General features: G+C 47.4%; 1 protein-coding gene across 2 annotated transcripts in view; it reads left to right on the top strand.

The window, feature by feature from the left end:
• The window catches only part of HELQ (helicase, POLQ like), a 91,747-nt gene extending 65,162 nt beyond the window's left edge, over positions 1 to 26,585 (top strand). Inside the window, exons 16-19 of one of the 2 annotated variants that reach the window (XM_069743252.1) lie at positions 8,001 to 8,174; positions 14,812 to 14,925; positions 25,277 to 25,411; positions 25,999 to 26,585. In XM_069743252.1, the coding sequence (XP_069599353.1) occupies positions 8,001 to 8,174; positions 14,812 to 14,925; positions 25,277 to 25,411; positions 25,999 to 26,115 (540 nt within the window). In that variant the 3' untranslated portion in view covers positions 26,116 to 26,585. The remainder of the gene's footprint in view (positions 1 to 8,000; positions 8,175 to 14,811; positions 14,926 to 25,276; positions 25,412 to 25,998) is intronic. The other variant, XM_069743253.1, reaches the window with a different exon arrangement.
• Positions 26,586 to 27,935: the final 1,350 nt, after the last annotated feature.

Genomic DNA, 27,935 nt, shown 5'->3' with positions numbered 1-27,935 from the left:
ACTTACCAATAACGGTATTTCTCTGATCCCATGATGGCACCCGTATATTCCCTCCCTTTTCACACACAGGTGTGCACATTATAATGTACTAGTAATTAGCTTAAAGGTACCGTCACACATAACGATATCATTAACGATATCGTTGCTTTTTGTGACGTAGCAACGATATCGTTAACGAAATCGTTATGCGTGACAGCGACCAACGATCATGCCCCTGCTGGGAGATCGTTGGTCACTGGGGAAAGTCCAGAACTTTATTTCGTCGCTGGATCTCCCGCAGACATCGCTGAATCGGCGTGTGTGACGCCGATTCAGCTATGTCTTCACTGGTAATCAGGGTAAACATCGGGTTACTAAGCGCAGGGCCGCGCTTAGTAACCCGATGTTTACCCTGGTTACCATTGTAAATGTAAACAAAAAACAGTACATACTCACATTCCTGTGTCTATCCCCTGGCCTCAGCTTCCCGCACTGACTGTGAGCGCTAGCCGGCCGTAAAGCACAGCGGTGACGTCACCGCTCTGCTTTACGGCCGTCCGGCACTGACACAGTGCAGGGAAGCTGACGGCGCGGGACAGACACCGGAATGTAAGTATGTACTGTTTGGTTTTTTTTTTTTACATTTACACTGGTAACCAGGGTAAACATCGGGTTACTAAGCGCGGCCCTGCGCTTAGTAACCCGATGTTTACCCTGGTTACCAGGGGACTTCGGCATCGTTGGTCGCTGGAGAGCGGTCTGTGTGACAGCTCTCCAGCGACCACACAGCGACAAAACAGCGACGCTGCAGCGTTGCTTAATGTGACGGTACCTTTAGTCACGGTGCCTCTGTTAAGTTAAGTTTAATTTGTGCAAATATTGAGTTGCAGCTGAAGTTCTGTATAAGGCTCTGTAAACCAACTGATTTGGGAGAGAGGTACGCCCTTTTTCACCTGTAGGTTTCCTGTCCCTGGGGGCGGACCCCTCTGTCCCTGGTGCCATCATGGGATCAGAGAAAGTAACTACGATTTTTCAGCTGCAGTGACAGGACTACTGGTTGTCATTGAAGGAAACCTGAATGCAGCCAAGTACAGAGATAACCTGGATGAAAACCTCTTCCAGAGTGCTCTGGACCTCAGACTTGGCCGAAGGTTCACCTTCCAACAAGACAAGGACCCTAAGCACACAGCTAAAATAACAGAGGAGTGGCTTCAGAACAACTTTGTGACCATTCTTGACTCGCCCAGCCAGAGCCCTGACCTAAACCCAATTGAACAAGGAAGAATGGCAGAGGATCCCCAAATCCAGGTGTAAAAAACTTGTTGCATCATTCTCAAGACTCATGGCTGTACTAGCTCAAAAGGGTGCTTCTACTAAATACTGAGCAAAGGGTCTGAATACTTATGACCATGTGATATTTCAGTTTTAATACATTTAAAAAAATTACTACATTTCTGTTTTGTTTTTTTTTCCAGTCAAGATGGGATGCAGTGTGTATGAATACTTTCTGTACCCACTGCCATGTTTCTCATGACTGATTGCAGTGTTTTCTAATAGGCCTTGAGCATTTTTCATCACCTCAGCTCCTTGGCTGTTTGCCCAGACTTGCCCCTTCTGTCTTACAGGGATTGGATAACACCTTGTCCTTCACAAGCTATAGCCAAGAATAGGAGAACTACCGTATATACTCGAGTATAAGCCGAGATTTTCAGCCCATTTTTTTGGGCTGAAAGTCCCCCTCTCGGCTTATACTCGAGTCATATACCGGGAGGTCAGCAGGGGTGGGGGGAGCGGGGGCTGTGTAGTTATACTTACCTGCTGCAGCGCGGTCCCTGGCTTCCCCGGCGCTGCAGATTCTTCCTGTACTGAGTGGTCACATGGCACTGCTCATTACAGAAATGAATAGGCGGCTCCACCTCCCATAGGGGAGGAGCCGCATATTCATTGCTGTAAATGATCGGTAACTGTGACCGCTCAATTACAGGAAGAAGCTGCAGCGCCGGGGAAGCCAGGGACTGCAGGGACCGCGCCAGGAGCAGGTAAGTATACGGGGAGCGCAGCGCTGCGCGATATTTACCTGCTCCTCGCTCCGGTGCGGCTCTGTCTGCAGCGTCCTCTAGCAGTGACGCTCAGGTTAGAGGGCGCGGTGACGTAGTCAGTGCGCGCCCTCTGCTGAGCGTCAGTGCTGGAGACGGAGCCGCACGAGGAGCAGGTAAATATTGAAAGCGCCGGCGTCCTGAGCAAGAGAGGTGAGTATGTGATTATTTTTTTTTTATTGCAGCACCAGCAGCATTCTATATGGCACAGCATTATATATGGAGCATCTATGGGGCCATAATCAATGGTGCAGAGCAACATATATGGGGCGCAGCTTTCTATGGAGCATCCATGGGGCAATAATCAACGGTGCAGAGCATTCTATATAGCACAGTTGTATATGGAGCATCTATGGGGCAATAATGAACGGTATGGAGCATCTATTTTTATTTTTGAAATTTACCAGTAGCTGCTGCATTTCCTACCCTAGGCTTATACTCGAGTCAATAAGTTTTCCCAGTTTTTTGTGGCAAAATTAGGGGGGTCGGCTTATACTCGGGTCGGCTTATACTCGAGTATATACGGTACTTCAGCCCTGGAATTTGATTTTGGACGTCACATAAAGGTGCTTTCCCTTCTCCGACAAGAATCATATCGCATAACACCTTGCCCTTCGCAAACCATAGCCATAATATGATAGCCATTTCAGTCCTGGATCCAATGTTTGAGCACCACGAAATCAAATTCCTTCCTCCTGCAAGATTTTTTTCCGTCATGGAATTTAGAGTTATAGTTTGGTTTCCTCTCCAAGTTATTACATTTTGACTCCCAGGTAGAGCATGGTCTCACCCAGACAGCTCATTTCAACTTGCGGAATCTCTGCCTATGTCTGATCCTGTGTTCACAGGTTCAGCGTTCGTGTCTAGCTGGTTGTGTCGGTGAGTCACTCTTTGCCCTCTCAGTTGCCTACACAAGGCATCCTGTTGCCAGCACCAGGCGTCTTCCTTGGGTTCCCCCTCCCGCAGATGGTTGGACGTCGCTGAACCGATTGCTCTTTGCTCAGATTTCCCATTTGCTTCTGGGGAATCATCATAATAGTCTTCTAGTCTGGATCCGCTCTACTATTCTGGATGCATATTCGCAAGAGACAGAACTCCATCTCTGTCTTCCTTCTCTCTTCATCTGGGCCTAGGGCTTTCTGCATCTGTCATCATCAGGCCTCTATTAGTAGCTCTCTACCCTGTCTCTCAGTTATCTGTTTTTACCTTTACCAGGTTCTACAGAGTACCACTTTCTTCCGGCACCTTGGCGTTTTCGGGTCTGGGCAGAAATATATTTTGGATATTACAGTAGCCAGTCTCCAACCTGAGATTCTCGCCTCTGCTTGTACTCTTGACTGGCCCTTGTTTTTTCTTCACACCCTTGTGGACTGCTTTTGGACATCCCATGGTTTTCTGTGACCCCCAATGAAGCAAAAGAGAAAAGAAGATTTGGGGTTTTTACTCTAAAATCTTTTACTCGGCGCCTTCAGTGGTCGATACAGTACTGCTCTTTCTAGTTGTCTTATGTTTTCTGTTTGGTTGCTCCTCCTACTGCTGTTACACTAACTGATCGTCTTGGTTCCAGTCGGTGGGTGTATACTGCTGAGTAGGAACTAACTTTTTTTTATTGCCGAGTTGCAGCAGCATACACCCATCTTTTCCTGTGACCTGTAATGAAGACTCCTATAGAGATTTTACAGTAAGACCCCAAAATCTACCTTTACACGACTTTCAAGTACCGTATATATTTGTATAGCAAAACATGTGAACTAAACTTCAGGTTCACTTAATCTGTTCAAGAGGTTGTCCATGAATAAGAAAATGCTTTCTTTTTAAAAAAAACAAAAACAGGCCATTCTTGCCCATAGGCTTTGTCTGGTATTACAATACATCGGTGAATGTCCCCAGGCTGAAATCTTCAACACCAAACCTGGATTGTGGTGCTGTTTCTAAAAGTGAAAAAGGAGATCCTTGGCAATCTACTTAAAGCACCACTCCAGTATTAATTTTTAAATCAGCGATTGAGTAGTGCTAGTAATCTGAGTTTCCTGAACCTATTCTTATACTGTACAACCGTATTATACTCCTTCAGCTCTTTCCGGCGCCGCTCCGGTCCCAGGTCACATGTGACCAAAACTTCAGACTGATCAAAAGTCCTGTAACAGTTAGTGATGAGGGCAAGTACTCATTACTCAAGTTTGCCTAAAATACTCGAGTATGCATCGAATATTTCTGGTGTTTGAGTGACAAGTTTGAGTTCCTGCGGCTGTAACAAATAGAGGAAAAGTATAACAGAAACATATGCACCACTTCTGTATTTATCACCCACTCCTGGTTTTGGTTTACAAATACTGATGTAAAATAATGACCAAATACTGCTAGTGTGACGGCAGCCTTAAGGTACCGTCACACATAACGATATCGTTAACGATATCGTTGCTTTTTGTGATGTAGCAACGATATCGTTAAGGAAATCGTTATGTGTGACAGCGACCAACGATCAGGCCCCTGCTGGGAGATCGTTGGTCGCTGAAGAAAGTGCAGAACTTTATTTCGTCGCTGGATCTCCCGCTGACATCGCTGGATCGGCGTGTGTGACACCGATCCAGCGATGTCTTCACTGGTAACCAGGGTAAACATCGGGTTACTAAGCGTTACCCGGGGACTTCAGGATCGTTGGTCGCTGGAGAGCATCGTTGTCGGTATCGCTGCAGCGTCGCTAAGTGTGACGGTACCTTTAGACAGCCACACAACATGAGGGGCTTGCCTGTTTTTGTCAGGGAATCCCCACATGTTTTGTGGATATCTAACAGTTGTGAAACATAGTTACTCAAACATGTCACTCAACCACCCACGATACTCGGTGCAAACCCAAGGCATACTTTAGTAACGAGCACTTGCACTATTCTCTAGTAGCAGTCACAACCTCTGTCTGGACTTGTTCTGGCTCTCATAGATTTACATTGTGTTGTGACTTCTGGATTGCCCAGCAAACAATGGAGTGATCCAGCAGGTTACAAACTGTTGGAAACCTACCTGACCAGCGCTAATAGAAGAAGACGGCAGCTGGTAAGTAGACCTGAGACAGGGAACTTACGCTACTAATACCACTCCAACACCACAATAAAAAAAGACATTGGGGTGGTGCTTTAATGCTCTGTATTTATGTATAGAGTTAATTGAAAGCATGTGGTGTTGTCCATGAAACTTTGACGTCTGTGCCGGTGCCTCGTCTCTCTATTCCCGCTTCCATCTTTGGCCCACTGTTCAGTTTCCTTGTCATATTGCTGGGACTCGTTGATTTGGCCTATCCGGAAGCTCTGAGGTTAAAACCTAACTAGCTCTTGTATGTATCTTAGCTCCTGTGTCTTAGTGGATATTCCATCCTGACTTCAGCTCTTTTACTGACAATTCTGCCTGACTATTTTGCAACCGTCCAACAATCCTGCTGGTTCTGACTGTACCTGATGATTCTCTTGTCAGCTTGCAACTCCAACTTTTCTTAAAAATATGCCTTAAAAATAATATGAAATAAAATTTGGGAGATGCACAACATAAAAACAGACATCTATAGGTTGGAACATGGGAATATAATCTAAAATGATCAAATGTCAATAAATTATGCATAAGTCACAGATAAGTTCATATAAGTGCATCAACTTCTGTCTGAGTATTGTACAGGGACCATAAGGAAGCACATAGGGGTGCGGGCATCCCTATGGTCTTTGGGTAACTGTACAATACTTTATCATATTTAATATCACGTCATTGCTATTCTAGTTTTTTTGCTAAAAGGTATATTTGTACATTCGTATCTCAGATAGAGGTTTTGTGGTAACTCAGATACAGATTCATGCACTTATATGAACTTTTGGGTACCCATTGACTTTTGCATAATTTATTGACATTTGATCTTTTTTGCATTATATTCCCATGTTCCAACCTATAGATGTCCATTTTTGTCTTGTATTTCCCTGATTTTATTTCATATTATTTATCTGACGTGTTGTTTTGTTTTTTTATTGTAATTTTTGTTGAAAAATTTTCAATTTTTACAGGAAAAGAAAATGTTTTGCCATTTTAAATTTTTCGCTATCATTTATAGGATGTCAGCCAATTTTATTCTATAATACTTTAACTTTCGGTTCAACATTTTGAAATATATAAAGTGTAAGTGCTCCCAAGCGAACACAAGGGGAAAGGGGGATATTATCTAGAATGTTGTGACTTATGAATATCCATCTCATAGAGGTCATGTATTTAACATGGCTCAAAAGGAATCCCAAGGAGACCAAATAAGGTTAAATCTCTCTGCGGTATTTATATGACATGTTCTAAGAAAGATTTAATAAAACATCATTTTTATCGATGAAAAGTGTGACTCATTATGTTTGTAGCAATTATTATGTTTTTTGATGCTCATATTTCATGACTTATATGGGTTTTTCAAATAGGTTATCTCAGTGGTTAAAGGGTGGAGGCCATGGTAAACCTACAGGATCTGGTAAACTGAGTGCCTAGCGCGAAGCCTGTTTGTGGTAGCCATTTTTAGAGATGCCAGGTGACCACAAAACTAACGTAATGCTGAATTGTTGCCAACAACTCAGAAATCCAGCTATACCTCTCCGATTTGTATTGAAGATTGTTATCATTTGTATAATCCAGAATCAGAAATACATAAAGATTTGGCTATATTATTGGATTTATTATTGTTATATTTTATATGTATGTACTTTTTTTCCTATTTGAAATCAGATTACTGAGTGGGAACAGGGACCAATTCATTAAAGGGATTGTCCACTACTAGGACAACCTCTTCTCAGTCTGAATGTTTGCCCCCGTTTAAATAAAAACGCCCATACTGGCACCGTTCCAGCGTTGTCGGCACTCAAGTTCCCAGGGCTTATGTCATGTGAGCGTTGCACCCAATCAGCACTGGCATCACTTTTCCCCTCCTTCAGACTTATAAGTAGCAAAGAGGACGTGAGCGGCCTGCCACAGCTCTCACTTCCTTTTAATTACTTATAAGTGTGAAGGCGGAGACAGGGAAGCCAGCGCTGATTGGTCGCAGGACTCGCGTGACCCCCAGAAACACGAGTGCCGCTGGAATGGGCCCGACACGGGAGGTCAGTATAGATATTTTTATGTTAACAGGGTCAAACGTTCAGAGTGAGAGGGGGTAGTCCTAGTAGTAGACCACTTTAGGACTGCCACACGCCTGATACGCCAGTCGTATTGGCATGCAATGATTAGAATCAAAACCGTAGGCACTACTAAATTTGTGGTGCTCAAGTAGGTGCCCAAGCCATACAATATTAAAGATAAACTTGGCACACACTGGACTAGCGGTGGATACTGCGTCCGTCACTCCTGTCTCTTTGTGCCGGACCCTGCTTAACCAGGGACCGACTCTTTCTTCCAGTGGGGAACTTTCTAACCCTATGTGATCTATAAACTTATAAATACTTAAGTGAGTTACATTGATGAAGGTCTAAATAGACCAAAAACGTCTGCTATATGTACTCTACTTCATTAAATCTTCACTGCATGTACGGGACGTTCGTGTGTGCCAAGTTTATCTTTATTATTGGCATACAAGGCGCCCGAATTCAATTAGTCGCTTGCCACTTAATGAACTTAAGTCTTAGTGGCGTGTACTTATTCACTGAAGTAGCGTTTCTGGCCGCCACTTATAATGAATTGGTCTGGAAGGTATGGTCCCGCTGTGCCCCGCCACGTCTCCACCTCGGCTCTGCCCATTTTGACAAATCTGATTCAAACTGATGTGAGAAAGTCAAATTCGCGTTGTGCAAAAATTGGCCCTACAGTGTATTCACAGAAACGTGAAAGGTTTTGGATCACCTCCCATTGTTTTTCTTGGATTCTGTGTTTGCATAATAACCATATTATTTCAAGTTTTCAGCTATTACTATTCTGTTTTAGTGTGCAGAAGAAAGAGCGGTGAATCGGCTTTATCTTTCCTTCATTCTACATGCCCTCATGAAGGAACTAGATATATGGACCGTGTCTACAAAATTCAACATGCCACGTGGGTTTATCCAGAATCTTCTGAACTCGTCTGCATCTTTCTCTTCCTGTGTGCTGCATTTTTGTGAGGTAACTCCTCTAGAAAAACGTGTAAATGTAAATTATTCATCCACCCAGGACTCTACCTTTTACTTGTATTACATCTTACTTGAGTCCTAATTTGTCATATCTGGTTTTGGACTACCCTTCTGATTGACACTTACAAGTCACTATTTAATTCTAACAATCTCATGATATATTACTGCCTAAAACAAATGATGAAAAATAAAAATATCTATTTATTGGTCTGGTATATTATAATCTTGCTGTAGAGTTAAATAAAATGAAAGAATGTCAATATGAGTGGTCTAAAAAAGAAAAGGATGAAAACGAGTCTTCCGTTGTAGTTATGGATCTTCATATTTAATGATTAAGTAAGTAGAGAAAATTTCTGGTGGTACTTCTATGTATATGCCCTGGTAGCACTGTTGTTGCAGAGCCAAAGAGTGAAGCATGGACACTGCCATCACTCCTAATTCTGTTGCATGTCATGTAATACTAAAACCTTTTTATTTTTTTCACCATGCTCTTTCAGGGAAGTAAGGTGGCGATCTATCAACAAGATGCTGTTTTTCTTTTTGTTTTCATCTAGTTTAAACTTGTTTTTCTTTCTCTTTCGCCTTTCATTGGGGGACACAGGAACCATGGGTGTATGCTGCTGCCACTAGGAGGCTGACACTATGCAAATAAAAAAGTTAGCTCCTCCTCTGCAGTGTACACCCCACCGACAGGAAGTAGGATATTCAGTTTAGCTTAGTGTCAGTAGGAGGTGGACACGGGTCTTTCATTAGACCCTTATCTACCTCAATGTGCGTCGTTCCTTTTCAGGTTTTCCGGAGGGATACAGGGTGAGCAGTCACACCTGTACTCCCACTATGCGGACTATGAGTACGGCGTGTACTGCCACCCCGTATCCTCATAGATCCCTCTCCAGGACCATGATCCGGGCACACAAGCGTGCTCAGAAGTCCGGTCCTGGCTCCGTCCCCCACCCACTCGCCCACCAGAGCCTGTCGGTCGGAGGAGACGAGGACGTCCAGCTCCACGGACGTCTAATACCTTCAGGGCTTCAGGTTAGTAACGGACGGCGTGGGATGTTTAGGTGAGTATTCCCTTCCCACCGATCCCCCTATCCCTCGGTCTCTCTTCATAGACAGTCATGGGGGGGTCCCTGCGGATTCTCTGTTACAGGGGCGATCGTTGGACGTCTCTTTATTGGGAAGTTTTCCACACTGCGGCACTTTTTTGCTCTGTGCGGCGCCCTGTAGGCAGCCGGGCTGCCGTTTCTGCGGCTGCACTTTCCCCCTGACCTGGCGGTTTGCGCGGCACCTGCGCCGCTTTCATGCTCGGCGGCCGCACCTTTACAGGCAGCGGCTCTGCCTTGTCTGCGGCCGTACCTTTGTTCCAGGCAGCCGCGCCGTTTACTCCGGCGGCCGTACAGTTTGCTCCCCGGCGGCCGCACAGTTTTCCGGCGGCCGCCCGGTTTCCTAACCGGCGGCCGCATGGTTTCCTAACCTGCGGCCGCAGTGCTTCCTAACCGGCGGCCGCACGGTTTCCTAACCGGCGGCCGTTGTGTTTCCTAACCGGCGGCCGCAGTGCTTCCTAACCGGCGGCCGCAGTGTTTCCTAACCGGCGGCCGCAGTGTTTCCTAACCGGCGGCCGCAGTGTTTCCTAACCGGCGGCCCCACGGTTTCCTAACCGGCGGCCGCACAGCTTTCCGGTCCCGTGGCCCTCTCCGGCGCCCACCAGCTTCTAATTTAGGTCCCGGCTTCTCCCGGGGCCTACTCTCGGCCGTGACTCCGCCCACTTCCTGCGTTCTCGGGCGGGCTTTTTTCCCGCCCGTCTGTCTCGACTAGCTCCGCCTCCCGGCGCCATCTTGGTGCTCCTGGCCAAGCAATTAACCCTGCCCACTACCTCCGTATTCTCGAACCAGGAACGCCTTATGCCCCCCTCCAAAGTGCGTGAATCCCGGCGTCCTCCTCACTTGCGGTCGCCCCAGCCCCACAGCTGGTCCCGGACAGGAGAGTTCCAGAGGTCTGCTCCTTCTGCCTGCACCGTCTGCCTGCACCCTTGCCTTTAAGGACCACTGAAGCGCATCACCTGCCGTGAGTAGCTCTGCTCTGCAGTCTGACACTCTCTTCTGCCCTTCTGTCTCCTAACCTTCTGGTCTCCGCTATGTCAGTCCTGCAGCAACCCGATTGATCCCCGGCCGATCCGCCCGTGAGTGATACCCCCATCCCAGGCTGGGCCTCCTCTCTGTCTCAATCGGTGGCCAATTTAACATGGGTTTCTCAAATCCTGGTGTCCATGCCTGATCGGTTACCCCTGCAGACCCCCGCAGTAGCCACCGGGTCGCAGGAAGCTCCGTCCAAGCCCTCCAAGGCTAGCTGCAAAAGGTCCAGACAGGAACGCCGGTCTGAGTCATCTTCTCGCTCCATCTCGCCACTCTGTCCTCCTCTGCGGTCGGCGTTCTCCCGATCCTCCTCCGCTGAGTCAGGCGAGGCTTTCTCTGATGCGCCTTCGGAGGATAATTTGGGGCCGGATTCGAACCAAATCGCTAACATGAGAGATATGGTTCAAAGCCTCATTGGAGCGACCAATCAGACCTGTGGCATCGAAGATTCCTCTACGAAACCCGCAGATCAGGCGGTTTCGTTTAGACGGTCTAAGCTACCTCCCAAGGTATTTGCTCCTCATCCTTCTGGCCAGAGAAAGAGCGAATTCGACCAGACGTTCTCTAAGAGACAAGTGTCTTGGAGCCTCATATCTCTTTCCTCCGGATCTCATTGCCAACCGGAATAAGAGGCGTTAGAGAACGACCTCTCCCCCTGTGGATCCGTCGGCTGCTAGACTTGCCGCCAACACAGTCCTTACGCTGTCCGGTGGGCAGCTCTGAAAGATTCCATCAATAGGATCATGGAATCCTTCGTGAAGTCGGCTTTCGAAACTGCCGCATCATCCCAATGCCCGGCTTTGGCCTCCACTTGGGTTTCGAAGTCTGTATCTGAGGGGCTAAACAACTCCGTTGGGGCATTCAAGCTGGAGCTCCGTCAGTCCGGCTGGCGGAACTTGCCACCCAGATTACTCATGCCGGGAAATAATTTGTTCCCTGGACGTCGCGTCTTCTGCCGCACAGGCGCCCAGTAATGTTGCTGCCAGCTGTCGCACTGTTTGGCTCAATAGTCATCGAAGAAGTCCCTTACTAGCCTGCCTTTTCAAGGTTCACGTCCTTTCGGTTCCAAGCTGGACCAAATTATTAAGGACGCCTCTGGTGGCACCAGTCCCCTTCTCCAGACCTCACCTACTTCCCCTTAGGCGGCTACTTTGGTCTTTTCGACCTTTTTCGTAGTTTTGCGGCATCAGATTCTTCTTCACAACGGCAGAGGCCACAGGCACGTTAAGAGAAGAAGGTATTCTTCGGCTCACTCTTTCCTGGCGTGCCCGCTACTCCTAAGGTGGATTCTCCAGGTTCAGGACTGGAAGTTCCACCTAGGCATGACCCACAACTAGACCCCAGCCCGTTTCTCAGACTGGGCAATCGTCTCCTGTTCCTCAGGGACGTCTGGGTCTCCTCAGTAGAGGTCGCATGGGCCAGGGCTCTTGTTCCCTCTAGATACAAAATCTTCATTTCACGGTCCTGGGATCGTTTTCTCCAAATCCCAACCTCCAAGAGACCCCGTTCTAGTCCCGGGTTTCTTTACTGCCATTGTTTCCCTCCTTAAATCCGGGGTAATCGTTCCCGTCCCAGAACAGGAACGGTTCAACGGTTCACAGGCTTCTCTTCGAATCTTTTTGTACTGACAGAGGACGACAAGGTTCGTCCCAGTCCGGATCTCAATTTGCTGAACAAGAAGCTTCGTCGGAGACACTTCAGGACGATATTCCCTCGTTCAGTAATCGCTTCCATGGAGGCTCAGGAATTTCGGTTTCAGGCTCCCGAAAGTCTATCCATCTTTCCCAACATTCTAACCGTTGCGGGTGGCTCGTCAACAGGAAGAAGTTCCGTCTTGTTCAGCGCCTCGTATCTCCGGGCATGTTCTTCGACACTTGTCGGACCAGAGTCTTCCTTCCCGAAGACAGGATATCCCTCCTTTGTCAGGAAGTTCGCTTGCTCCAGGGTTCTCGGCTCCCCTCCTTTCCGATGGGCCTTAAAGGCCCTAAGGAGGTTGGTTGCAACATCGGAAGCAATTTTCCCTTCGCCCGTTTCATTCAAGACTTCTTCAGCAGGCTATTTTATCACAGGGGACAGGTCTGTCTTCTCCCTGCATCGTCCGATCCGGCTTTCTCCCGGGTCAAATGGTTCCTCGACTGGTGGCCGAGGTCACTTCTCTTATCCCAGAGTAGATCCTTCACAGCATATCCTTCCTTCCAGTTCCCTGGCAGGTGGTGATGACGGACGCCAGCCCGCTCGGCGGAGGCGCGGGGCTTTGTCTCCTGTTCTTTCAGGGTTGTTGGTCGGCGCAGGAGTCCCCTTTGCCGATCAATGTCCTCGAGTTCCGGATCATCTTTCTGTCTTGCCTTCACTGGGTAAGGATTCTCGGCAGCCTGCCAATTCGAATCCAGACAGACAATGACACAGCTGTGGCATACGTCTACCACCAGGGGTGGACTCGGCGTTCTCTGGCCTCGGCCGAGATTCCAGGATCCTCCTTTGGACCGAGGCAACGGTCCTGGTGAGCTCCGCAGGGCATGTCCCCGGCGTGGACATTTAGGCCGCCGACTTCCTCGGCTGCGAGGGCCTCGCGGCAGGGGAATGGTACTTCAGGAGGTTTCCTGTCGGATTGCTCTTCGATGGGGGACTCCAGAGGTGGACCTCATGGCGTCCCGATTGAACAGGAGGTCCCTCGGGTCGGCCCAGGGTCCTGTGATCCTCTCCCAGTGGTGTTGACACTCTGGCCTTTCCTCGGTCGCAGTTCGGGCTCCCCTATCGGTTCCCACGCCTTCCCTTGCTTTCCAAGCTGTCGAAGAAGATCAAGGCTGGATGGGTGCCGGTCATTCTGATCGTCCCGGATTGGCCCATGAGGTCTTGGTTTGCAGACATCGTCAATCTTCTCGCGGACACCCCTGGTGTCTTCCAAACGGACCCGATCTGCTGTCTCAGGGTCCGATCTGCCACCCGAATTATCGGTCGCTCAGTTTAACGTCGTGGCTGTGGACTCCACAGTTCTAAGAGCGTCCGGCCTTTCGGCCCAGATGAGTCACTCTATAATCCAGGCTGGGAAGCCTTCGTCTTCTTCCAGGATCTACTATGGTACCTGGAAGGCTTACTTTCGTTGATGCGAGTCCAACGCTTTTCACCTATGTCCTTTTTCCCTGCCTTCCATTTGGTTTTTCCTTCAGGCAGGACTGGATTCGGGCTTCGCTCTCAGTTCCCTAAAGGGCCAGGTTCCTGCGCTCTTCTTCTCTTTTAAGAAGACGTTATCTTCTCAGCCACAGGTTAAGACCTTACTTCAAGGAGTAGCCGTACAGGGCCTCTGTGGATTCATGGGATTTTAAGGTTGTGTTGGTCGTTCTTAGGGGTTCCCCCTTTGAGCCTCTCAGGGAGCTTTCCCTGTCAGTTCTATCTCAGAAGGTGGCTTTTCTCAGGTCCATTTCTTCGATCCGCCACGTTTTTGAGTTGGCGGCCATTTCTTGCCGACCTCCTTTCTTGATTTTCCCAGGCCTCCGCCTTCCTTCCTTTCTCGAGGTGCTTTTCATCTTTCCACCTCAACGAGGACATCGTTCTACCTTTCCTTTTGTCCAGCTCCGACTCATCCTCTGGAGTGATTGTGGAACAGGCTGGGCCTCGTCAGGGCAGTGAGGATCTCCCTGGCTAGCACAGCCACTTTCCGAAAGATGGATTCTCTTTTCGCCATCCCTGCTGGCATGCATAGAGGCCTGCTGGCTTCCAAGGCGACTATTGCTCGCTCTATCAGAACGGCAATTTTGGAAGCTTACCGGGTCAAGAACAAGAGTGTCCCCTCCTGAGATAAAGGCTCACTCTACCCGGGCAGTCGGCGCTTCCAGTGCGGTACGTAACGGGGTTTTCGCCGATGGCTTTGCAAAGCGACAACCTGGTCTTCCATCCACACGTTTTGCCGAACTATGGCGGACTCCAGCCTGGGCAGAAGGATCCTGCAGGCGGCAGTGGTGAGTCCTCGGACCTGATGGAAGTCTGTTTTTCCCACCCCAGGGACTGCTTTGGGACGTCCCATGGTTCCTGTGTCCCCCAATGAAAGGCGATAGAGAAAACAGGATTTTTGGTTGCTTACCGTAAAATCTGTTTCTCGTAGCCTTCATTGGGGGACACAGCACCCTCCCAAGTTGAACAGCTCTGTTTACTGTATACGTTTGAGTTCTTTGAACACTCTTTGAGCGTTTGAATCTGTTAATCTATAGAGCGCCGTAGAATTTGTTGGCGCTAGTAGATAAAGTTTATTATTATTATATTATTATTATTCTTTCTCTTTTACACGTTGCTTCTCCTACTGCTTTCTCACTAACTGAATATCCTACTTCCTGTCGGTGGGGTGTACACTGCAGAGGAGGAGCTAACTTTTTTATTTGCATAGTGTCAGCCTCCTAGTGGCAGCAGCATACACCCATGGTTCCTGTGTCCCCCAATGAAGGCTACGAGAAACAGATTTTACGGTAAGCAACCAAAAATCCTGTTTTTGTTTCAATAAAGGAGCTGGATGAATTCTGGGCTTACAAATCTCTTCTTCTGGAAGTCACCAAGAAGCTTAGTTATTGTGTGAAATCCGAGCTAATACCTCTAATGGAAGTGGCTGGAGTCTTGGAGGTTAGTTTAGCTGGAGTAGTCAATGGTCAGTCCTAACAATGAAACCACCTGCCTACTAAATGTTTTTTTTTTTTGTATTTCCTCCCCATCCAAGGCTTAGATTATATAAGGCCTCTATGACTGTCCTGTAACTTCCTACTTTCCTTCTTAAACCTAGAAATAAAAAAATGGAGCACTCCGTCTACACAGCATAAAATCTCTGCAGCTTTATGAGAGGAACATCAGTGTAAAGGCAATCTTGGCTTGAACCCTAGAGGTTACTTCTCTCATACCCGTGTTCTAATAAAGCTCTCAAGGATTTTACGCCGTCTTGTCCTCTGTGTGATACCAGTACATTGTACATGCCTTTTCCACCCATAGTTGATGAAACAACCTGTACACGTACTATCAGGCTGTGTGCACACATTGGATTTTTTTCTGCGCTTTTTCAGCGCAGATTTGTGACAAAACCTGAAGGGCTTCCTAATTCCAGCAAAGTGAGCGAGAATCCTGAAGTCTGGTGCACACATTGCTTACTTGTGACTGGCAGATCTAAATCTGCAGCATGTCAATTCATTCAGCATTTTGCTGCATATTTCACCAATACTAATGAGTGGGGGAAAATCTGCAAGAAAAACGCTGCAGAAACCACCCTTTTTTCTCCATCGTCTCATTGGGGGACACAGGACTGTGGGTGTATGCTACTGCCGCCAGGAGGCTGACACTAAGTAGGTATAAAAAAAAAAAAAAAGTTAGCTCCTCCTCCATAGTATACACCTTGCCACTGGCCCTGACAGCTCCAGTTTATGCTTAGTGTCCGTAGGAGGCACATCTCTGAGTTTTCCCAGATGCTTTTTTCTCTGAAGATAAGACAGGGGCGACGGACCCTTTTGAAGTGGTCCGATCTCCCCAAACCAACAACGGGCGAGCACGTGGAGTGTCGCCTCCACGTATCCTCTCCCGTGACGTGGGATTTTTTTGCCGGACTAAGAACCTGACCACCCTGAGGTAACGGAACCCTAGGTTGTACAGGCATTCATTCCTTGTCCGTGCAGCCTCCACTTCATCACCAATGCACGACTACGGTGTTTAAAGGAGGCAGACGGTCCCTCTCCTCGCCTTCTGAAGGGTGTAAGGAGTTAGAGTGCCTGCACCGTCTTTTAATATTTATATATGTATATATATATTTATATGTGGATTTTTTTATGTCTAACCTTATGCGCTGTCAGAGGGCTGCACAGGGGGGGGGGCTCCTGCTTCATCGTGCGTTCTGCTGGCGACTATATCCGGCGCTGTGCTGGTTTCCAGCGTTTTTTCCCCACAAGCAAACTTCAGCAGAGGCATGGGCGGAAGTCCCGCCCCTTTTTTAGGCGGTTTCCTGTTCGCTGAGGCATTATGGATCTTGTAGTCTGAGCATGGGCGGAAGTCCCGCCCCTTTTTCGGCGGCTTCCTGTTTTCTCTGTACAGCCTGTGGCATTATGGGTCTTGTAGTCTGGGGGAAGTCCCGCCTCCATGGCGACGGTTTACTTCCGGTTTCGAGCACCCAGCTTTCCCGGGAGAGCAGGGGAAAGAGTAAAATCTAGATCCCTGCTTCGGCCTAAACCGGGACCATGTGCGGTAACTCCTCCCACTTTTTTCAGGCATCCGCCCTGTGAATTAGTTTATATGTGTGGTTTGCACAGGAGACATGGTTCAGTGTTTGAGAGCATACGGGGACACAGGACTGGGGTAAGTGCTACTTCCCTCAGCCTGACAACAGTATTTGTTCTAGACCTAGTAGCTCATAAGGAGATACGGAGCATAGCAGCAGCAGCAATAGAGTCATGTCTAGAAAGACTAAGACTCACTCAGTTCTGTATACCTCATGCATTACCTGTCAGTCTACTTTTCCGCATGCGCAAAGTAACCATTTCTGTGAGGCTTGTGATTCCGAGCGCGTGCAGGAGCCCCCGTCTGCTACCCTGTCTGCTTCCCCGCCGGCTATCCTGCCGGGTGTGCCTGTACCTGGGTCGGCAGTGTCTCCCCCTGAGTGGGTCATATCATTAACGCAGTCTATGGCGTCTCTAACAAAGGCGGTTGAGTCCCTTCAAGCCCCTGTCAGGGACATTCATCCGCCTGTTTTGGAAAGATCCTCCGATTTTCAGGATCCTCCGGCCTGCAGGGGCCGTACTCCCTCTAGGCAGACACAGGGGAAACGATCCCTCACAGCGTCTCCCGGTCCGTCAGGTGCATCGGCATCTTTGAATCCTGTCTCTCGATCTCCCTCTCCTGCGGAATTGAGTGAGCACGGTTCGGACTATGACTCAGAGGGGTCTTTTGATTTAAGGTACCGTCACACTTAGCGACGCTGCAGCGATACCGACAACGATCCGGATCGCTGCAGCGTCTCTGTTTGGTCGCTGGAGAGCTGTCACACAGACCGCTCTCCAGCGACCAACGATGCCGGTAACCAGGGTAAACATCGGGTAACTAAGCGCAGGGCCGCGCTATGTAAACCGATGTTTACCCTGGTTACCATCCTAAAAGTAAAAAAAACAAACACTACATACTTACCTACAGCCGTCTGTCCTCCAGCGCTGTGCTCTGCTCTCCTCCTGCACTGACTGTGAGCACAGCGGCCGGAAAGCAGAGCGGTGACGTCACCGCTCTGCTTTCCGGCTGACCGACGCTCACAGCCAGTGCAGGAGGAGAGCAGAGCACAGCGCTGGAGGACAGACTGCTGTAGGTAAGTATGTAGTGTTTGGGTTTTTTTTACTTTTAGGATGGTAACCAGGGTAAACATCGGGTTACTAAGCGCGGCCCTGCGCTTAGTTACCCGATGTTTACCCTGGTTACCAGTGAAGACATCGCTGGATCGGTGTCACACACGCCGATTCAGCGATGTCTGCGGGGAGTCCAGCGACCAAATAAAGTTCTGGACTTTCTTCCCCGACCAGCGACAGCACAGCAGGGGCCTGATCGCTGCTGCCTGTCACACTGGACGATATCGCTAGCGAGGACGCTGCAACGTCACGGATCGCTAGCGATATCGTCTAGTGTGACGGTACCTTTAGAAGCTCCTGGTTATCAGGAATCTGTTGACAGTCTCATTGAGGCCGTTAACCAGACCTTGGGAGTAGAGGATGTGGCCACCTTACCTTCTGGTCATAAGGTGTCCTTTAAGAAATTCAAGCAACCTCATAAGGTGTTTTCTACTCATCCTGAGTTTGAGGATTTAGTCCAACGTCACATGGAGCGACCGGATAAACGTTTCTTAGGCCAGAAGGCCCTAGGTGCAAGGTATCCGTTCGCTCCAGAGCTTTGTAAAAAGTGGGCAGAATCCCCTTCAGTGGATCCTCCCGTATCCCGTTTGGCCTCTAGTACATTGCTGTCTCTTCCTAATGGGTCGTCTATTAAGGATCCGACTGATCGGCTCCTAGAGAGTCTAGCTCAGTCTCTGTTTGAGGCTTCAGGGTCAGCCCTCGCACCGTCTTTTGCGGCCACATGGGTTGCCAAAGCTATGATAGCTTGGTCAGAGTCTGTAACTAAGGCTCTTCAGGATAAGGGGTTTCCTGTAGAGGTGATAGAGATGTCAAATCAGATATCTTTAGCAGGAAATTATCTGATTAATGCATCCTTGGATGCGGCAAATTGTTCAGCATTGGCTGCGGCAAATGCTATTGCTATCAGAAGGGCCCTATGGCTAAGAAATTGGTGGGCGGACTCTACTTCAAAGAAGTCCCTTACATCCCTTCCTTATCAAGGTGTCCGTCTTTTTGGCGAAAAATTGGATCAGCTTATATCTGATACCACGGGAGGTAAAAGTAATTTCCTTCCTCAACAAAAGGTTAAGCAACCTTTTCGTCGCCAATTTCAAGCAAGATATAAATCCTTTCGTAACTCCCGGTGGTCTGTGGCACCAAGCGCAGGTCCCCCAAGTTGGCCTGTCCAAGACCGGGAGCACCAGGTCTCCTATAGGGCCAATCCATTGGCAAGAATGCGGTATCAACCGTCAAGATCTAGGGGATCTAGATATCCTCGATCTTCGGCTAAATGACTGGAGGCAGCCTCTCGTCGCTTCCAACAGAGTAGGCGGTCGCCTACTACTGTTCCATCAGTCCTGGCTGTCAGTTGTTCACGACAGATGGCTAAGAGACCTGGTGGTTTCAGGGTACAAAATAGAGTTTTCCTGTCTCCCTCCAGGCCGTTTTTTTCCGTCCAGTCTTCCCAGTTCAAAAACCCGTCTAAGAGCTTTATTCAGAGCAGTCGAGTCTCTTCAGTCCAACGGGGTCATTGTCCCTGTTCCAAAGGAAGAAAGGTTCAAGGGGTTTTATTCAAATCTGTTTACGGTTCCCAAAAAGAATGGGACCGTGAGACCCATTCTGGACCTAAAGTGTCTAAACAAATTCATCAGCACTCGTCGCTTCCGTATGGAATCTCTCCGCTCGGTCATTGCGGCTATGGAAAGGGGAGAATTCCTGGCTTCCATAGATATTCAAGACGCCTATCTGCACGTTCCTATATTTCCTCCTCATCAAAAATTTCTACGGTTTTCCATAGGCGAGCGACACTTCCAATTCACTGCATTACCTTTCGGGCTCGCCACTGCTCCCAGGGTGTTCACGAAGGTGATGGCAACAGTGGTGTCAATCCTGCACTCTCGAGGCATAGTCATTCTGCCTTACTTAGACGATCTCTTAAGGTACCGTCACACTTAGCGACGCTGCAGCGATACCGACAACGATCCGGATCGCTGCAGCGTCGCTGTTTGGTTGCTGGAGAGCTGTCACACAGACAGCTCTCCAGCGACCAACGATGCCGGTAACCAGGGTAAACATCGGGTAACTAAGCGCAGGGCCGCGCTTAGTAACCCGATGTTTACCCTGGTTACCATCCTAAAAGTAAAAAAAAACAAACACTACATACTTACCTACAGCCGTCTGTCCTCCAGCGCTGTGCTCTGCACTCCTCCTGTACTGTCTGTTTGAGCACAGCGGCCGGAAAGCAGAGCGGTGACGTCACCGCTCTGCTTTCTGGCTGACCGACGCTCACAGCCAGTACAGGAGGAGTGCAGAGCACAGCGCTGGAGGACAGACGGCTGTAGGTAAGTATGTAGTGTTTGTTTTTTTTAACTTTCAGGATGGTAACCAGGGTAAACATCGGGTTACTAAGCGCGGCCCTGCGCTTAGTTACCCGATGTTTACCCTGGTTACCAGTGAAGACATCGCTGAATCGGTGTCACACACGCCGATTCAGCGATGTCTGCGGGGAGTCCAGCGACCAAATAAAGTTCTGGACTTTCTTCCCCGACCAGCGACAGCACAGCAGGGGCCTGATCGCTGCTGCCTGTCACACTGGACGATATCGCTAGCGAGGACGCTGCAACGTCACGGATCGCTAGCGATATCGTCTAGTGTGACGGTACCTTTAGTCAAAGGACCAACTTTGCAGGCATGCAGGGACAACGTCAACATCTCTTTGGACACCCTAGCTCGTCTAGGGTGGCTGGTCAATTTAAAGAAGTCATCTCTAGTACCATCTCGGAAGATGTCTTTTTTTTAGGGATGATCTTCGACACCTCTCGGGGGCTAACTATTTTACCCCAGGACAAGGTGCTTTGTCTCCGGCAGGAGGTAAAAATTCTTCGGCAGCCAAGTTTCCATTCAATCCGGTTCTGCATGAAGTTCTTGGGCAGGATGGTAGCAGCTATAGAAGCGGTTCCATTCGCCCAATTCCATCTTCGTCCACTCCAACAGGCACTTCTGTCAGCCTGGGACAGGAGTCCTTTGTCTCTCAACCTCAGGTGTCGTCTGGCTCCTGGGGTCAGGCAATCCCTGATATGGTGGATGAGGAGTTCCTCCCTACTTCAGGGGAAAGCCTTTCCTCCAGTTCATTGGCTGGTAGTCACTACAGACGCCAGCCTTCTCGGTTGGAGAGCAGTGTTTCTCCAGCACACGGCTCAGGGTCGTTGGTCCCCAAGGGAATCAACCCTTCCAATCAATCTGTTGGAAATAAGGGCAATTTGGCTGGCTTTGCAGCACTTTCACCATCTTCTGGCGGGTCGCCCGGTGCGGATCCAATCGGACAATGCCACGGCCGTGGCCTACGTAAATCATCAGGGGGGCACTCGCAGCAGATCAGCCATGCGCGAGGTAGGACAAGTCCTCCGCTGGGCCGAGAACAATCACTCTGTGATCTCGGCAGTTTACATCCCGGGCAAGGAGAACTGGGCAGCGGACTTTCTGAGCCGACAGGGGCTTGCGCCCGGGGAATGGTCTCTTCACCCCGATGTTTTTCGGCAGATATGTCTACGCTGGGGAATCCCGGACGTGGATCTAATGGCCACCGGGTCGAATACCAAAGTACCCAGGTTCGTTGCTCGGTTTCGAGATCCAGGAGCAATTGCCGTAGACGCACTAGTCCTAACTTGGAACCAATTTCGTCTTCCATATCTGTTTCCTCCCTCTGGCGCTGCTTCCAAAGGTCGTCAGGAAGATCAAGTTAGAGGGAGTTCCGGCAATTCTAGTCGCCCCAGATTGGCCTCGGAGGTCATGGTACGCAGACCTAGTTCAGCTGATCGTCGGGGTTCCTTGGCAGCTACCAATGCAGCCAGATCTTCTGTCGCAGGGGCCGATATTCCACCAGAACTTAGAGGCCCTGCGTTTGACGGCTTGGCCGTTGAATCTTGGATTCTGACCCAGGCCGGTTTTTCTCAGAAAGTAGCCTCAACTATGGTTAATGCTCGAAAGACAGCTTCAGCACGCATTTACCACCACACCTGGAAAGTCTTTCTCTCATGGTGCAGGAAGAAGGGTCTTCCTCCTCTTCGGTTTTCCATTCCTAATGTCCTAGCTTTTCTCCAATCTGGTCTAGACTCAGGTCTCGCTCCAAGTACCCTTAGGAGGCAAATATCCGCCTTATCGGTTCTTTTCCAGCGCAGGATTGCTACCAATCTGCAAGTAAAAACTTTTTTGCAGGGAGTCTCTCATATAGTCCCTCCTTACAAAGCTCCGATAGAAGCTTGGGACCTTAATTTGGTCTTGAGTGTTCTTCAGGAACCTCCATTTGAGCCCCTCCAAGATATTCCTTTAAGGTACCTTTCTTGGAAGGTTTTGTTTCTGGTAGCTATAACATCCATTAGGCGGGTATCGGAGTTAGCGGCCTTGTCCTGTCAGGCGCCGTTTCTACAATTTCATCAGGATAAGGTGGTGCTGAGACCAGCACCTTCCTTTTTGCCAAAAGTAGTCTCCTCATTCCACATTAATGAGGACATTGTCTTGCCTTCTTTTTGTCCTGCGCCTACACACCGGGTGGAAAAAAAAAAGCTCTCCATACTCTAGATTTGGTGAGAGCTCTGAGAAGATACGTTTCTCGGACCGCTTCTTTTCGAAAGACGGATGTTCTGTTCGTTCTTCCTGCGGGTCATAAAAAGGGACTCGCAGCCTCTAGATTGACCTTAGCCAGATGGATAAGAACCACTATTCAGGAGGCCTACCGTATCAAGGGTGCAGCCATCCCGGCTGGGATCAGGGCACACTCTACTCGGGCGGTAGGGGCTTCCTGGGCGCTTCGGCACCAAGCTTCAGCAGAGCAGGTTTGCAAAGCGGCCACTTGGTCCAGCCTGCACACTTTCTCTAAACATTATAATATCCACACTCAGGCCTCTGCTGATGCAAGTTTGGGAAGGAAAATTCTTCAGGCTGCGGTATCACACCTATAGGCGGTAAGTGCCTAGGGGTTTTCTTCCAGTGAGTCTTCTTCCCACCCTGGGACTTCTTTGGGACATCCCACAGTCCTGTGTCCCCCAATGAGACAATGGAGAAACAGGGATTTTTGTGTTACTCACCGTAAAATCCTTTTCTCCGAGTCGTTCATTGGGGGACACAGCTCCCTCCCTATTCATTTTATTTGTCTATGGAGTTGTTCAGACTATAGTATTATTCTAGACATGTTGTCTTTGCTCTAATGCTGTTTTGTTTTCTCTATCTCCTACTGCTTGTGCACCAAACTGGAGCTGTCAGGGCCAGTGGCAAGGTGTATACTATGGAGGAGGAGCTAACTTTTTTTTTTTTTTATACCTACTTAGTGTCAGCCTCCTGGCGGCAGTAGCATACACCCACAGTCCTGTGTCCCCCAATGAACGACTCGGAGAAAAGGATTTTACGGTGAGTAACACAAAAATCCCTGTTTTAGCCGCTGCATTTTTCCTGCCAAGAGATGCCGAAATTTCTGCACCAAATACTTAACATGTGCACAAAGCCTTACTGTAATCAAATGCTTTTATTTTCTATCTTGCATTGACGATATTGAAGCAAAAAAAGCTCCATTGGAAATGATGGCGTCTATAGAACACATTGAACTACTGCCGTGAGAATAGTGTTTACCAATCAATGTCTTGGTTGTCTTGATTACTATGATGAATGTGGGTGGGGGTAAGTGGTGGGGTCCACTGAGGGTCCCATATACATTAGACTGTCAGCCACTCCCACTGATATCGACAGGTTCGTGCGACCCTGTGTATAATGGTACCAGCCAACTGATTGTCGCGGAAGATGCTGGTTGGGCATGTCTGATTTCAGGCTTGGCTCTCCCAGACATAGACATGTCTGCCAGCAGCTTTATCATAGTAAACAAAGGAGCGCTCGGCCAAACAAAGTTCCTGTGTATGGGAGCGACTGCCGAGATGTCTTTCAGCTGAGCAATTGGCGGAACCATCATTCAACTTGGTTATCTAATGTGTATTGGGGGCTTTAACCCCTTAATGACCGCCAATATGTTTTTTTACTGACCTGAGATATGAGACTAGCATCCCCATACAGGTGACAATCCAGCAGCTGTCGGCTGTACACTATAGCTGACAACTTGTTGTATCAGCCACGATCAGTGTTGGCACCGTCTATATCTGTTTAACCCCTTAGATCAGGGGTGGGGAACCTCAGGGCCATTTACAGCCCTCGATGACCTTTTATCAGACCCCGAGCAGATTCTCAGGGACCGCATTCTTGGGCAGGGAGGTGAATTTTAATTACAACCAGCTCACTACTGAACACTGAAGGGCACGCAATGAAAGATTACGTCCTGAAACTAGTGCCAGAGTCAGGATGTACTTTGTGGGTGGAGTTTGCACTGCCTCCGAAGGATGGTATAAATATCCAAATGGCCCTTGGCAGAAAAAAGATTCCCCACCCCTGCTTTAGATGCTGCTGTCAATAGTAACTATGGTATCTAGATGGTTAACATAATGTGAGGGCTCTCTCTTTAACCCCATCGGCACCCTGAGATCATGATTGTGTGGTCCTGATGTTTGCCATGGCAATTCACCTCCAAATTGCGGCCTTAGAGTCTGACGGCTGTAGAGGTCTGTTCAGAAGTCGCCTATATTTAAGTGGTAAAAATACACTTTTTCATTCCTGTCAGGCCACTTTGTATTCTGTCATTAACATCACCTCAAGAGTTAATTATCTACCAGACAGCAGTTTTCAATATGTCGGGAGGGGGGGGTGCGATTTTTAAAATGGTATCACTTTTGGGGGCTTTCCAATATATAGCACCACTAAAGTCACTTCAAACCTGAATAGGTCCTTCAAAAAAATAAGTTTTGTAAATTTCCTTGAAAAAGTGAAAAACTACTGCTACATTTTTAAACTTTCTAAAATGCTAACAAAATAAAAGAACATTTTACAAATGGTGCTGATGTAAAGCAGACATGTGCGAAACATTATTTATTAATGTTTTTCTATGGTATGGCCATCTGGATTAAAGGGATAATCATTATAAGTTTGAGAATTGCACGTTGGTTTACATTTGTCAAATTTCTGACTTTTTTTTTTTTTTTATAAATAAATACAAAACATATAGACATAAATTTACCATTAACATAAAATATAACATGTCACAAAAAAACAGTCTCTATCATTGGGATCTGTTGAAGCGTTCCAGAGTTATTACCACATAAAGGGACACTGGTCAGATTTCAAAAGCTTTGCCCGTAATGTGGCTGCTCTTCTATAGCAGTCAGAGCAGTGGGGGCTGAGTACTACCAACTGCATTCCTGGTAGGGACAGATCTAAGCTTTGTGAACAGGGAGCAAACTAATCGATCATCTGGGAGAGTTACAGAAGCATTTGATATGTATTTCTCAATGTATTGATTGTTGCACGAGACATAACATGGGTAATGCAGACAAGGATAATAAAGAAGGAAGGTTTTGTTCAACTATCTTTGTTTTCTACATTTTCATTCCCTTTAATTCTTCTTTCCCTATTCAGTCTTCGCCATTATTGGTTCCCACTTTACGCACAAACATGTGTTTTAGTACATTTTTCATTCTAATAATTGAGAGCCCAAAATGTGAAAAGAAGCCTACTAATATTATCACTTGTATCTTCTGTAGGCCCGAGCCAAACAACTTTACAACGCTGGTTACACCACTCTTGCTCATTTGGCTAATGCTGATCCACAAATGATGGTGAAAACCATAGAACATCTGTCAAAACGCCAAGCAAACCAGATAATTAGCTCCGCTAAGGTGAGGAATCTGCAGTAATTTGTCATTTATGGATTTTCAGTTCCCCAGTGTCCTCGTGGTAGCACACGCCATGCTTTTTAGCTATAGTTTTATAACGCTGTGAGTCCCAATCAGAACAGCCTGGCTCTGCCAACTATACAGATATAAATAAAATTACCAACGCCATTTTGAAGGGAGTCTGTTATCACAAATTAAGCACATAGTGGATTTGTAGATACTTTATATCCAGTACAAGACTTATAGTGTTTTAATTGCTGCCTCTGTTCTGCAGAAACTGAAGCCTAATCGTATGTGCTAATTAGTGTCCCTGGTGAACCCTTGGTGTGGCCAAGGGGCTTAGGGCACCATTCTGCCCTCCAGTTTTGCGTGACCTCACCTTCTGAATAACAGCACTGGTTTGCCTGAGCTTTCCCTGCAGACCTTTTTCTCTCCAGGCAAGTTGAGGCTCAGTCACCAGTGAGGCACAGTCATGCAACATCTATGTGTGGAACGGTGCCCTGAGCCTCTTGGCCAGAATCCCTTGGACTGTAAAGCAAGCTCATTGTGATGTATCCAATCTATAGAATACATATTTGGTTGTTTTCTAGATGTTACTAAATGAAAAGGCTGAAGCTCTACAAGAAGAGGTAGAAGAACTGCTTCGTCTTCCAACTGATCTCCCAGATTTAATCATGGAACCCGAAAACTCTAAAATAAATGAATGAAAACCCTAGGTGGATCTGCCAGGTGTCCTGCTTTACCTGTATGCTACCTTCACTAGAGGCAGGAATGCTGAGCTTGGTGATTGATTAAGCTATTTTTTTATGAGTTGATAATTGCATGAAAAAACTATATCCATGCCCGGACTCTCAAAAAAAAAAAAAAAGTCTGAGTCCTGTTTACACTCCCCCAAAACGACACAGGGTGATTGGCATTTTTTTTTCCTTGTATGGGTGATTATATAGGAGAACTGTCAGTGACTCTATGATTAGGGGAGACAGAACACTTTTTGGCAGCATAGTAATTCCGCTTTTTACATGAAAATACTGAATATCATAAAATAAAAATGATTATTCTTGAGCTCAAGATTACTTCTCCTATGCTGCCCTCATGCAGAATAGCATTGTGGACCTGACTTATGTCAAACTGTAGAAATAATTTAGGTAGATTGTAAATTAAATTTATTTTATTTTTTAACAATTATTATTCGTTTCTTTTATTGTTTGTCTTATATTTAATTGTTGTGTGTGTTTTATATTCCCATAAAATAAATATATATTCTAGCTATTGAAACCATTCTAGGCCCACGTTGCAAGCATTCTTATTGCTACAATTTTGGCCATACATACCTACATACCTACATACATACATGCATATATTGTGACAAAGTCACTGGTAAAGTACTGCAGGTGAGATATGTAGCACTGAGATTGTTAGCTTCAATAAAATAAACCTAGGAAAAGTCATCCAGCACACAGTGATGCGAGGGTTTAATCATCCATGATTAGTTCTAAGATGATTGAACAGCTGTAGAGTGGGGGGAGTCCAGAAGAAAAATACTCAGCTTTGTAGAGCATTTGACAGTGGATGGGTCTGGAGGTGCAAGCTCTGGAGATGTGCTTTTGTGTTAAGTAAAGCTGGACATCTGGAGAATGCAGATCTCCTGGATTGAGTGCCTTTGCTAAAGGACATGGACGCTGGAATCTAAGCTACATGGGTTGACCAACACTATTGTATGGAGTACCTTACTTTATCTTTTGCTTTCTGCCAGACAAAGGCTGTATTTACATTTTTGGGTGACTTGGTTTATGAGAATTGCAATACACCTGGCTGATTTTAAATAGAATGGTTCCTGAGTCTATCTCTACCAGATATATACAGTGGGGAAAAAAAGTATTTAGTCAGTCAGCAATAGTGCAAGTTCCACCACTTAAAAAGATGAGGCGTCTGTAATTTACATCATAGGTAGACCTCAACTATGGGAGACAAACTGAGAAAAAAAAATCCAGAAAATCACATTGTCTGTTTTTTTAACATTTTATTTGCATATTATGGTGGAAAATAAGTATTTGGTCAGAAACAAAATTTAATCTCAATACTTTGTAATATATCCTTTGTTGGCAATGACAGAGGTCAAACGTTTTCTGTAAGTCTTCACAAGGTTGCCACACACTGTTGTTGGTATGTTGGCCCATTCCTCCATGCAGATCTCCTCTAGAGCAGTGATGTTTTTGGCTTTTCGCTTGGCAACACGGACTTTCAACTCCCTCCAAAGGTTTTTTATAGGGTTGAGATCTGGAGACTGGCTAGGCCACTCCAGGACCTTGAAATGCTTCTTACGAAGCCACTCCTTCGTTGCCCTGGCGGTGTGCTTTGGATCATTGTCATGTTGAAAGACCCAGCCACGTTTCATCTTCAATGCCCTTGCTGATGGAAGGAGGTTTGCACTCAAAATCTCACGATACATGGCCCCATTCATTCTTTCATGTACCCGGATCAGTCGTCCTGGCCCCTTTGCAGAGAAACAGCCCCAAAGCATGATGTT

The sequence above is a fragment of the Ranitomeya imitator genome, chromosome 1, assembly GCF_032444005.1.
Source record: "Ranitomeya imitator isolate aRanImi1 chromosome 1, aRanImi1.pri, whole genome shotgun sequence".
Classification (NCBI taxonomy): Eukaryota; Metazoa; Chordata; class Amphibia; order Anura; family Dendrobatidae; genus Ranitomeya; species Ranitomeya imitator.
This window is presented reverse-complemented; position numbering and strand designations above follow the sequence as displayed.